The following is a 12,332-nucleotide window of genomic DNA, read 5'->3' as shown; positions in this document are numbered from 1 at the left end:
TTCAGGTATCTCTTTGGGGTGTGTCATAAATATAAAGGGAAGGGTAAACCCCTTTGAAATCCCTCCTGGCCAGGGGAAAGCTCCTCTCACCTGTAAAGGGTTAAGAAGCTAAAGGTAACCTCGCTGGCACCTGACCAAAATGACCAATGAGGAGACAAGATACTTTCAAAAGCTGGGAGGAGGGAGAGAAACAAAGGGTCTGTGTGTCTGTCTATATTCTGTCTTTGCCGGGGATAGACCAGGAATGGAGTCTTAGAACTTTTAGTAAGTAATCTAGCTAGGTACGTGTTAGATTATGATTTCTTTAAATGGCTGAGAAAAGAACTGTGCTGAATAGAATAACTATTTCTGTCTGTGTATCTTTTTTGTAACGTAAGGTTTTGCCTAGAGGGGTTCTCTATGTTTTGAATCTAATTACCCTGTAAGATATCTACCATCCTGATTTTACAGGGGGGATTTCTTTATTTCTATTTACTTCTATTTTTATTAAAAGTCTTCTTGTAAGAAAACTGAATGCTTTTTCATTGTTCTCAGATCCAAGGGTTTGGGTCTGTGGTCACCTATGCAAATTGATGAGGCTTTTTATCCAACATCTCCCAGGAAAGGGGGGGTGCAAGTGTTGGGAGGATTGTTCATTGTTCTTAAGATCCAAGGGTCTGGGTCTGTAGTCACCTAGGCAAATTGGTGAGGCTTTTTACCAAACCTTGTCCAGGAAGTGGAGTGCAAGGTTTTGGGAAGTAGTTTGGGGGGAAAGACGTGTCCAAACCACTCTTCCCCAGTAACCAGTATTAGTTTGGTGGTGGTAGCGGCCAATCCAAGGACAACGGGTGGAATATTTTGTACCTTGGGGAAGTTTTGACCTAAGCTGGTAAAGATAAACTTAGGAGGTTTTTCATGCAGGTCCCCACATCTGTACCCTAGAGTTCAGAGTGGGGGAGGAACTTTGACAGGGTGGAGAGGCCATCTCTTCAGCCAGCTGAATACAAAATGGAGGAGCTTCCAGGGCCTTTTATAAGGGCCTTCCAGGGCACTTACTCAGAATAGTCCTTTCTCAAGAAGCTGACCAAATGCTTCACTGAGGCTACTTAGAATCAAATACATTGAGATACAAGTACATAACAAATATTCATAACTTCAAATACAAAAATGATACACACATACAGATAGCATAATCATAACCAGCAAATTACAACCTTTCTATAGACACCTTACTTGACCTCCTTTGTACAAGATTTGGTGCAACTGTAGGACCTTGGTTGCAACAATGATCTGTATGGTCACAGTTCATGTCAATAATGTCATACCTTGATAGTCAGAGCTCTGTGCATTGGAGGGTTTTTGCAACCCCCATGCCCTTACGTGGAGCAGCCATTTCTAAGAGGTTGCTTCCCCAATGCGTCAGACAGACTCTTGGTTGACACTGACCTGAGGAAGCTCCTGCAAGATTCTCAGTTTTCTGCTCCAGGACAGACAGCGGCAGTGCTGGATGTTGTTCAGGTGGGACATTAATTTACAGATGGTTGCACTGGAGTGTGGTCCAAGCACAGGACTTAGAATCAGAACAGAGTTGCAATCAGCCTCCTTTTTAGGTCTTGGGAAACTCTTCACCGCTCCATCTCTGTTCCTCACTCTGTTAAAATGGGGCTGATCTCTTTGACAGTGTATCCAGGCTCTTCCTACTGAGAAGACCCCGGATCATGTTCTGGTGACTTTACCTCCCCTTGCCAGCCACCCAAACTGCAGCTGCTGAGATGATCTTCCTCTCCTGGTGCTGTCTTCCCCACTTCCCCAAGTCTGGCTCTGGCTGACTTTTTCCATGTCCAGCTCAGACTTCTCCTTCTCACATGCAAAGCTCCCTATGCAAACATCTCCCTTGCAAACATCTCCACCTCAGTCATCCCCTCCTCTCCTCCTCTCCCACTCCCATCTTACTGACACACCTTCCCGCAGCATCTCCCTGCTACTGCGAAGGGCTCATCAACTTCAGCTCTGGCTCCCCTTTCTATTCATTTCATCAGACTCACCCGGTAGCTCTCCTAGGCTCCTAGAGTGACCCCTTTAGCTTGAGTGAGAAGGGCTTATTCTGAAGGACCCTGGTTCAATCCCTATCAATGACCGTCGTGTCTATATGTGGCCAGGGTTTCACTTGCTTATCAATGTAGGTTGTTCAGCCCATTCCTGGCCATTTCTGTGATGTAGGTCCCTCATCCACACAAGGACATGGCATATCAAGGCCAATCCAGCAGCTCCCATCCAGTCTTCACCGCCACAATGGACGGTGAACCCTAGCCTGACCTCAGAAAGACAGGGTGGTGTTCTTCAGGGGAATTTGCTGGAGCTTCAGTCTGTTTCTGACTAGCTTTCTCTCTTCTTGGTTATATTCTGCATTAGGGGATGGGGCGTCGGCCTGGCCATTCTTAGTTCCGGGTGGGAAGTTAAGTAATCTTGAAATTGAAGCAGGAGAAGAATAAGGTCTAGCTGAATTGTCCATGATTCAGTACTTTGCCTTTGTGCAGATACTGGAGCCTTTTGTGATCAGTACAAAACTTGTGCTGGGTATCAAGTCCCCTTCAGCTACTGACACCAGTCTTCAAATGAGAATTTAATCAGAAGCAACTAATTATCAATGATCTCCTAGTTTTGGTCTGTGGGGTGAGCCTCCAGGAGCGGAATGCACAGAGGTGCAGGTTTCAGAGGGGTAGCCGTGTTACTCTGTATTAGCAAAAACAATGAGGAGTCCTTGTGGCACCTTAGAGACTAACAAATTTATTTGGGCATAAGCGCTCATGGGCTAGAACCCACTTCATCAGATGAATGGAATGAAAAAAAAAACAGTAGGCAGGTATAAATATACAGCACATGAAAAGATGGGAGTTGCCCAGTAGGTGCTGAGCGAGCATGGCCCTGATTGTTATTTTAGATGTGTCAACTTCCATGATGAATGCGCCAATTGGATTGGGGCGTGCCAGAATAGGTGCAAGCGGTGAAGGCAATTTTGAGCTGTTTGAGGGCTTGTTGGGCCTTGAGAGACCAAACAAATGTGGCAGTCTTGTGGAGGAGAGCTATCATGTCGGTTATTCACTCTGAGAAGCCTGGGCCAAAGCAGCAGTAAAACTGGGGAAGCCTAGAAAGCACTGCTCTTCTTGAGTACTTCAAGCTTCCTCCCAGTTGGGAATGACTTCCACCTTATCTGGATCAATCTTAACTCCTTCTGGGGAGAAGACATACCCCAAAAACTCTGTGGAGAGTTGGCTGAAGGTTCGCTTTTCCAATTTTGTATAGAGACCATGCTGCCACAACCTCTCTGGGGTCTGTTGTGGGGCACATGCTGCTCTGGGCTCTCCAAAAAGAGAAGTATGTCATCTAAATAGATGACAATGTATTGATCCAGAATGTCCCCACATACATCACTGATGATGTGTTGCAAGGTCATGGGACCATTAGTCAGTCCCAATGGCATTACCAGACAGTTAAAGTGTCCATAACGTGTTTTGAAATTTGTCTTCCATTTGTCCCGCACCCAAATGAGGGTTAGACTGTGAGTCCTTGGAGGTCTAGTTTGATGAATACCTGTGCAGGTTTCATGTGATCCAACAATTCTGGGATTAAGAGCAGGGGGTAATGGTTCCAAACTGTCACTTTGTTCAGGCGCTGGTAATCTACACAGAGGGGTAGAGTCAGCTGGGGCACCTGTAGGAAATGCTTACTAGTGAATAAACCTTTTGGACCGGTTTTCATGGCTGTACACAGGAGAGCCACTAGTTCTGGTTCGGACATTGCGTAAATACGGCCAAAGGCAACTTTCGGCCAAGGTTCTAGGTCTATAGGGCAGTCATAGTCTCAGTGCAGAGGCAATATGTCCACCTTTCTTTCAAAGATGTCCACATAATCCTGGTATTTATCAGGAATGTCGGCCGTCAGAGCCAAGAATGGTGGAGTAGGTCCAGGGGTGGAGGCTGGTTAAGGAAACCCCTACATTTTCAGTCATCTCCATTGAACCACTCTGGTAGGGGCACCACAGGCTCAGATAGCGAGGCCATGGTTCACACTTGGTGTGACGTGTCCCCTTTTGTGTACGGGCTACTTACTTCCGGGAAGCCTGCTTTTCTGCAAACAGTTGCACCACCAGGTATCACATGCTGCCTCCGATAATTACGTCTAGTGCTTGGAGCTTTGGTCGTAGCTAGGCATAGGATTGTGCCTAGGCTAAGAATGGTGCTAGAATCACAATCCAGGGACACAACTGGGTCAAAACTGAGATCAGAGTCTGTAGACAAACCAGAATCAGAACCGGAGCCAGAGTCCAGGTGCAGGCCAGAGATTGAAGCTGGGTGGTCAGAGTCCAAAGATAAGCCAAGTCGATACCAAGCCAGAGTCCAGATACAGGAAGAAGGTCGAAGTCAGGTAGTCAGAGTCCGAGGGCTTGGGGAGGATCAGGAGGAGGAGGCAAGGCTGGAGCAGGTCAGTGGTGGGGCTGGAGTGAGGCTAGAGTAGGGGACTGACAATGCTGAGCCAGAGTTGGTAGCCCACATCGAGAGCCAAGGGTCACGCCAAGATCAGCAGTGAGAGACCAGAGCCGAGGGTGAAGAGAGAGTCAATAGCCAGGAACTGGAGGGGAGGCAGGGCAGGGCGGTGTACGCAGGCAGGAACCAGGAACAAGATGGGCACTGTCTTAGCATCAGAGCAGGGGTCTGCCTTGTTGCCCAGATGACTTGTGGGTACTCCCAGGCACTGCCCACCTGGAGCCCTAGAGACCTGGGTTCAAGTCCCATGCATCCTCATCTGGGGACTCTCTTCCTAGGAATAAAAGAAGGACAGCAGGATGACAAAGATGTCTCTGTCCCTGGGCTGTGATCCAGGCCAAGGGGAGCTCCCACCCTGGCTAGGTGCCAGGAGCTCCTCACCATCCCTAGCTCCTGTTCATTTCACACTCAAGAGACCCCCTAGCAGGAGGGGAGAATAAAGGGCAGAAAGTGAAGCTGCCCCTGGCAGGAAGGCACTAGCCTGGGACCCAGTCCAGTTCCCAGATCTACACCCAGGATTGTGAGGCCCAGGACCACAGCCCTTGCTCTGTGTCTGAGGCCCCACCTGTCAGATGGGGAGGACCCTTCCCTGCCCCAGAGTGCTTGTGGGGAGTTTCATTCCTGGCTGGGAAGGGTTTAGATACCATGTGGGTGGATTGGACCCTGGGTGGGGGATGGGTCAGACATTCACTAACTCATGGGTGACACGGGCCATGGGAACATCTGAGCAGTGACCACATCATGCCACCACCCCCAGACTGCAGTGGTTATTGATGATAAACCCTGTTTCTACGGACGTTCTCATTTGTTGTTGTCCCTGGGCTGGGCCATCCCCACAGCCCTGTCAGCCTGATGCTTCCTAAACTGGCCTCTGGGCATGGGGCAGGGACAGTATCTGGCCCGGCCCTAGCCCCAGGAAGGTTGGGATGAGCGTGGTGGTGAGAGGGAGGTGGCATTCTAGCTCTGGCTCCCTGAGGGTAGATTCCTCCTGTGTCCCCTTGGCATGGGGGAGGGACAGAGGGGCCCTGCCACAGCAGCCCCAGGTCTGGGAGTGCTGCAGATGCGGAGCTTGGCCATTCCCCCTGCTCCAATGTGAAGCTTTCTGTGCTCCACTGGGGAACATGGGCCCTGGCCCTGACATGCAGGCCCTTCTGCATCAGGCTGGGCAGGGAGAGCTTGGCATGGGAGAAGGGGCGATGGCAGAGAGGCCAAGGACAAGAAAACGGAGGGTGAGGAGAACCTCATGCCCCAGACAAAGGGGATTCAGGAGCAGAGGGAAGGGCCCTCCACACCCAGAAGGGAGAGGGTTTCACTCAGCCATGTACAGTGAGACACAGCGGTACCTGCAGCAGGGAAAGTGAGCTGCTGGACGTGTGAGCCAACAAAATTTCCACCCAGCCCCTCCCCACGTCTGAGGGACAGATTCTCCCACCCAACCCCTGAGATGAAGTCTTGCCTTCTCTCTAGTGACCTCCAACCCCACTCCCACCATTGCAGAGTGAACTCCTCCCCTATGCCTCTCAGTCCCCCCGTGACAGGTGTTCTACTTCCAAACCCACCCGGGGAAGCAGCTCAGCTCCCTAGAATCCTCTCAGCCACACCCTCCCTCTCCAGATGAGGGGCTGGGAGGCTTTTGGCAGCAGGGAAGTTGGGTGAGAGGAAGTTGACACCTTTCCCCAAGTGACCCCCCAGTCCTTATGGTGAAGCCATGGACGGTAGCTCTGGTGAATGGGCCACATGGGCAGCCTCTGCTGACTGAATCCTCCAGTTCTCCCAGAGCAGGCCCAGCCCAGCCAGCAGCAGGGCGAGCTTTCCCTGGCCCACGTGCCTGAGCCCAGCCTGGTTAGTCTTCATGGCCCTTTCAATCCTTGGCCTCCAAGGCTGCCTGTGATGGGGCAGCTCTGGATGGTGGTTTGGATGACATGGACACTAGACCACTAGGAACCGGCCTGAGGCCCTGAGGGGCAAGAAAGGCTCGCAGAGATCACTAGGGGAGTTCCAGCCCCTAGCATGAGCAATGGCAGCTTGTCCTGTTGATGTGATGCCTATTATGAAAAAGCCTTGCTAGAGAGCTGGGTCTGAACTGCTTTGAGCTGCTCAGGGAACAAGCTGGCACCTAACAATAGCACCTGCCATGATTCATTCGTCTCCTTTCTCCCAGGTCAGCAAATGGGGATGGGATAGCAGTGACTTTCCATGGCCTGGAGCTGAAAGGCCCTGGGTCCCATCCCAAAGCTAGATCAATCCTTCCCTGGTTATCTCATCCCCTATCAGCTGGCCGGCTTCCCCCATGATGGAGAAGGCTCGGACCAGCCCAGCCTGGCTGACACGTAGCCGGGGGTTGTGGATGGCCAGCAGAGCCACCTGCAGGAAGGATCTTCTCCGGCCTTCTGAGAAGATCTCTCCAAAGACCTAAAACCAACAGCACGAGACCCCTTGGCAGTTGCCCAGAACCAGGCTCCAAATCCCTCTAATGGCTCACAGGAGCGTCAGAGTCCTGCTGCAGCCAAGAATGCTAATTCCCCACGAGGACCTTTGCGGACCCACGGCCCAGGGAACCCCCTTCAGTAAGAGGTCACAGGCACTAGGGCCTCTCATAGCTCTTTCTGGAGCAGGATTCACTGCAGTGAGCAGAGCCAGATCCCTTGAGATACAATCCTCCATTAACTCAACCCCCTCAGGGGATTCCTTTTATATGCCACTTAGCAATGGATCCATGTAACACACACAAACCCAGGATCCTCAGCCTTTCGCAGCTGAACAGTCAGCTGGAAATAAGTAGCAGGCTCTTGTCCTGCATCCATGACACAGCTACTGCAGGGGGAGACACAGCTCTGCACCTGAGCTGCTGCAATGCACCAGCTGAGAGTCCTTACCTCCCCCACCCTGGCCATATTCCTGTGGCCAAGGCGCTTTATGTCCTGGAGCCCGTCCCGGCACCACAGCTCCTTGGCATCTCTGATGTTCAGCCCTGGGAGAGAAAGACACACACATCTGTGAGGTTTGGCATCCTGGTTTCAGTGCCTGTCTCCTGTTCCCACTGCTGGGTGCACACTGGCTGGGGCCTTCGCTGTATCCATGCCCCAATGGAATCGCAGGGTCCCCACCAGGTGGTTTAGTAGGGGGGTTTGTTCCATTCATCACAGTGACCCTTACTGTCTGTGTGTTCTGGGAACCCCCACTTCCACTGAAGTCAGGATCTGGTCCTAGGTACCCAACTGGTGACATCCTACAAGCTTTGTGTCCTTCCCCTGTGGTCCCTGCTCCTGCCCCTGACTTCACTTCTCTCCATGTGTCTCAGTAGCTCCATTCCTGTCCCCTCACCAGCTGGCAGCTCCATGGATTGGCTGATTTCCCTGGGGTGGGGGACAGAGCTGGGCTCTGAGATAAAACAGCCAATTTCCCTGGCACTTTCACACTCATCTCCCTAATTCAGGGAGCGGGGAAGAGAAAGAATCAGCATCTAAGCTGGGGTCACTCTCAGAGGAGGGGGCTTCTTTCTCTAGGTTCCCATTACCCAGCAGAGAGAGTCTCAAAGGAGGGGCCTTGTTTCTATTGGGGTCCCTCTGCCCAGCTCCAGTTGGTCTAAAACAAGAAGCCTTAGTTCTATAGGAGTTCCAATGTCCAGCTGGAGTTAGTCTCCGAGGGGCTTGTTTCTGTAGGGTCCCATTGCCCAGCTGTGTTTCTTACCCCTCTTCCGCAGCAGTAGCTGGCAGAGTAAGTAAATTCCCCCCTGGCTTGCCGGCTGATGTCCTCTGCTGGGTCAGTGATATACAGACCCAGCTGTGCCACAAGGTAGGCCACCTTGGGGAAGTCAGATGAGCTCTGATGGAAGGAGGAGGAGAGGGGAATCCATCAACATTCTACCTTCAGCTCTCCATCTGCCCTGGGCCAGGAGTCTCTCTCCTCCCACTCCACCTGTAGGAGGGGCTGGGGGAGAGGAGCTACAGCTAGAGATCTCATTCTCTCTGCCCCCAGGGGAGCTTGGAGCAAAGGGACCAGGGCAACCACCCTCTATGAGGACTTGCTCCCCAGCTGCTCCAGAATAACAAGAGGCCAGACACGAATCTGCCAGCCAGTGGGCTCTGGAGCACAGTCCCCTATGGACCCAGGGGGAACCACTTAGCCAGGAGAAGAGGAACTTAGAATCATAGAATCATAGAATATAAGGGTTGGAAGGGACCCCAGAAGGTCATCTAGTCCAACCCCCTGCTCGAAGCAGGACCAATTCCCAGTTAAATAAAACTTTACTCAAGCCTAGTTGATTCCCAGTTCTGACTCTGCCTCTGCCTCCCCACAGGGGCCCTCTCAATCTAGAACCCTTGCAGCTGCTCATCCAACAACCTGTCAGAGCCAGCCCTGGCTGTGCGGGATGCTGGGGTCAAAGGTCACTTACATCAAATCCCAGGAGGCAGGTAGCGAATCGGAGCAGGGCAGTGCTGCTCTGTATGGCCCTGGCTTTCTTCTGCTTCTCTCTGGAGTGCATCTGGAAATTGACGTTCTGTGGGAGAAGGAGGCAGGTGAGGGTCAGTAGGCAGGTGCACATGCTCTACAAATGAGCCTCTCCCCCTCCCAATGGGGCTGAGACATTGTGCTCAGGGTGGAATAGCTGACTGGCTGATCGCAGAACTTTAAAAGGGGTTCTTGCACCCAGGGCGCTGCCCAGGTCCTGCTGGGCAAAAGCTGTCATTGTCTCTCCAGACTGGGACGATGTTCGGTTTTGGGGCTGGTCCATCCTTTCTGAACCCCTGATCCATGAACAGCACATCAGGATCAAGGCACATGTCCTGGCCCCTCCCCAGATGCAAAGGCTTTGGTGGGATGGAGGGAGTGGCTGTGAGGACAATCCCTCTGGGCACTGCAGTGTCTGTAGGACAGAAGAGCGGATTCCCTGAGGATCCTCCTGTACTCAGGGTCTCCCTAGAAAGGAGCCAGTGACTTTTCTCAGAGGCCCATGTCCTGGATCTCACAGGACTTTCAGTCTCTCAGTCCCCAGCCAGGCCTGGTGCCCACTGTTAGTGCTTAACAGAACTATGCAGAGCTCTGGCTTTCAGTCCCAGCTCTTTCCCTCTTTCCCCCCAAAGGCGGAAGGGCCCCAACATTGCACTTCACTGACAGCTCTGGCAAAGTCTGGCCCGCTGGGTCCCAGCTGGGAGGACGCAATGGAAATGTGACTCTTCCAGTCTCTCCTTTGCAACCCTCCTATGGGGTTAAGGGGAAACTCCCCCCGGACCCCGCCATTGTGCTCACCTCCAAGAGGTGCTCCAGCTTGTCCGTGGTGGGCATTTCCGTCAGCAGGCTCCTCAGCATGATGTCCAGGCTATCTGCATAGGCCTTGGGCAGAGACTGCAAGAGGAGGGAGCACCCATCAGTCATGGGATCTGGGGCTACACCGGACAGGGGATGATTAGGAGGATTCTCTGGGGAGCCCTGACAAGACCCCAAAGACACATCCTGGCCTCTCCCATTCACATCTCCCCAGGGACACTTAGCAAGAGTTCAGGGCCGGATGTCAGCTGGCTCTTCAATCCTTGCCCTTAGCAGTTCTTTGTACAGGGCCTGGTACCCAGCAGGGAATTGAACATCCAAATTGCAATGGATGGGAGTGAGGCGCCCGGACAGAGTCCAGGCAGCAAAGCACAGAATGAGGAGGGAAGGAGAGGATCTGCCAAAGACGGGTAACACTATCTCTTCTGGGGGGAAGGGGTCTTCCCTGCCATTTTGTTAACCTCTGGGCCTGTTCCCAGCTCTGCTCACTCCTCCCCTATTCTCAGCAGCTCCATCAAACCAAGGGAGCAGGGACCACAGGCTGCTCCTGCTGCTGGGACAGAGAAGGAGGATGATGACCTATCCGGAAGTGAGCGGTGTCCTTCCCTGGACACATGGTAAAAACGCTGTACAGGACAGCTTGCAGGAGGCCTGATTCCAGCTCCAGCTCCAGAGGCTGCTTCAGTTTGCTGGCAGGAGAGAGGAGCCTGTATGAGACTCTGCAGCACCAGAGTGACGCTGGTACCACCATGGACATGAAACATGAGGGAAATAGGCACAGGCCAGCAAATATGGAAACGAAGGTACCAAGGAGCACAGTGACCTGGCTGAAGTCACAGAGCCAGTCAGTGGCAGTGCTGGAATAGGGCTCGTTCCCCTGATCTCACCACTGGACCCTGCTGCTCCTGTTATACGCCCCCAAATGATCCTCTCCCTAAGGCCACTGTAACATCACTGGAGTAAAATCAACCACCCAGCCAGGAAAGAGGGACCGTTCCGCCCCCTTGGCCGGAGGATGAGAACAGTCACTATTGGGGGTGACCTAAGAGGGGGAGGATCTGTGAGTCTGGGGTCTGGGCCTGAACAGCACCTGGATTAGGGCAGCTGGACGGGAGGGTCCTGGTACCTGAGGTGGCAAACCGTGGCCATAGAGCTGGAGAGGATGGAGCTTGGCTCAGACTCCAGGGGAAGGTCTTCAATCAGCTCCTGGGAGACCCAAAGGAGACAAAACAGCGGGTGAGATTCAGGCCCCGCTGACCCACAGGGGCTTCCCAGGGAGGAGGCCAAAGTGCACTGCAGACACAGCCAGCGTAATCCCCCTCCCCCCGATCCAGCTGGGCCCCCCCCATTCCTCCCACCCATTGAACTTACTCCCCTCCCTCCCTCTCTCCAGCTGGGATGCCCCAATTCCTCCCTCCCCTCAGGCTCAGCTGCCCCTCCGGCCCTACAATTCCCCCACTGCCAGCTCTGGATCAGTACCAGAATTTCCCACTTCTCTGCTCCCCAATCCTCAGCCCCAGGAATCCCTGTCCTCTGCTGCCCCCTCCCAAGCCCAGGGGAGGTCTCTCTTCGTCCCATGTCTGGCTCCCTCCCCGCAGGGGCTGGGCACGGGGTCTCACTCACCGCAATGCTCCCCATGAGGGCCGCTTTGGAGCAGTGCGGCTCCAGGGTGTCCTGTCCCTGCTTTTGTGCGGAGAAGCACAGAGTGGGGATAGCGTGCAGGAAGCGGAGCTGCTTGGCCCTGTCCTGCACCCACTAGGAGTGTGATTGGGGGAGAGAGAGCCTGTTAGATAGGGACCTGCCTGCCTCACCCAAACTGGTTCCAGGGCCCAGGTCCTCCATGGGGCTGGACAGGAAAAGCTCCCCCTTCCCGAATCCACAAGTGTCTTCCTGCAAAGGCAGTGTTTGTAACTGGGACAATGTCTGTGGGGGGAGGAGGCCCTGGCCTGTGTGAGACAAACACCCCCTCTTGGGGGGTCCCAGATAACATGGGAGAAGTGCCCCCCTTTAGGGGGTTATGGCTTCTCTGGGACAAGACCCCCCCTGCTGGGGGTGGGGATGGAACAAGGGGCAGGACAGACTTGTCGCCAGCTCAGCTGGGGGATTTTTGTACCTCAGCTCTGCCCTGGAGATGCTGCTGGATGACCCTGATGGCAGCTTCCTCTGGGGACACATCCTCCTCCTCGTCCTCCAGCTGGACACTGCGGGTCCCTGCACCAGGCAGAGAAGGAGAGAGGGTGACTCCCGCTGCTGCCAAGGGGAAAGACGGGGTGAAGTGGAGAGAGAAGGGATAATGTGCCCCCCTCCTCTGTAAGGAACCCCAGGGCAGAGCAGGCCCCACCCTGCCGCTCCCAGAAACGCCCACAGCCCCATCAGCTCAGGGTCCCATGGCAGTCAGCCCCCCCCCCCATCAACATTAGGGGCCTGGGAGGCTGGAGATCCCCCGACTCCGCCCAGAATGCCCTGTGCAGGGTGTGGCTGTGCCACTCCCACTGGTGTCAGGGGGCTCGCGTGGCTGAGACCAGACACCTTGGTGAACCA

General features: G+C 53.7%; 1 protein-coding gene and 1 long non-coding RNA gene across 2 annotated transcripts; both read right to left on the bottom strand.

Moving 5' to 3' along the window:
* Positions 1–588: 588 nt before the first annotated feature.
* Positions 589–9,899, bottom strand: LOC142070772 (maestro heat-like repeat-containing protein family member 7). Its single transcript, XM_075124741.1, has 5 exons — positions 9,774–9,899; positions 8,920–9,024; positions 8,214–8,348; positions 7,400–7,494; positions 589–4,797 (listed from the first exon to the last, which is right to left on the bottom strand). Exons 1-4 carry the CDS (start codon positions 9,897–9,899, stop codon positions 7,489–7,491), a joined length of 372 nt encoding a protein of 123 aa, XP_074980842.1. The 3' UTR covers positions 589–4,797; positions 7,400–7,488.
* Positions 9,900–10,380: 481 nt separating this feature from the next.
* LOC142070832 (uncharacterized) lies at positions 10,381–12,116 on the bottom strand. The gene is made up of 3 exons (XR_012666755.1): positions 11,905–12,116; positions 10,918–10,997; positions 10,381–10,480 (listed from the first exon to the last, which is right to left on the bottom strand). It is a non-coding gene; the product is annotated as an uncharacterized LOC142070832 (long non-coding RNA).
* Positions 12,117–12,332: the final 216 nt, after the last annotated feature.

The sequence above is a fragment of the Caretta caretta genome, chromosome 2, assembly GCF_965140235.1.
Source record: "Caretta caretta isolate rCarCar2 chromosome 2, rCarCar1.hap1, whole genome shotgun sequence".
NCBI classification, from domain to species: Eukaryota; Metazoa; Chordata; order Testudines; family Cheloniidae; genus Caretta; species Caretta caretta.
This window is presented reverse-complemented; position numbering and strand designations above follow the sequence as displayed.

Excerpts from the sequence above, each read along its gene's own strand:
- LOC142070772 (XM_075124741.1), bottom strand. The coding sequence starts at position 9,899 with ATGACTGATGGGTGCTCCCTCCTCTTGCAGTCTCTGCCCAAGGCCTAT. Across the intron at positions 9,025-9,773 it reads AGCTGGAGCACCTCTTGGAG|AACGTCAATTTCCAGATGCA; the intron begins GTGAGCACAATG and ends CTTCTCCCACAG. Across the intron at positions 8,349-8,919 it reads CCTGCCTCCTGGGATTTGAT|AGCTCATCTGACTTCCCCAA; the intron begins GTAAGTGACCTT and ends TCCTTCCATCAG.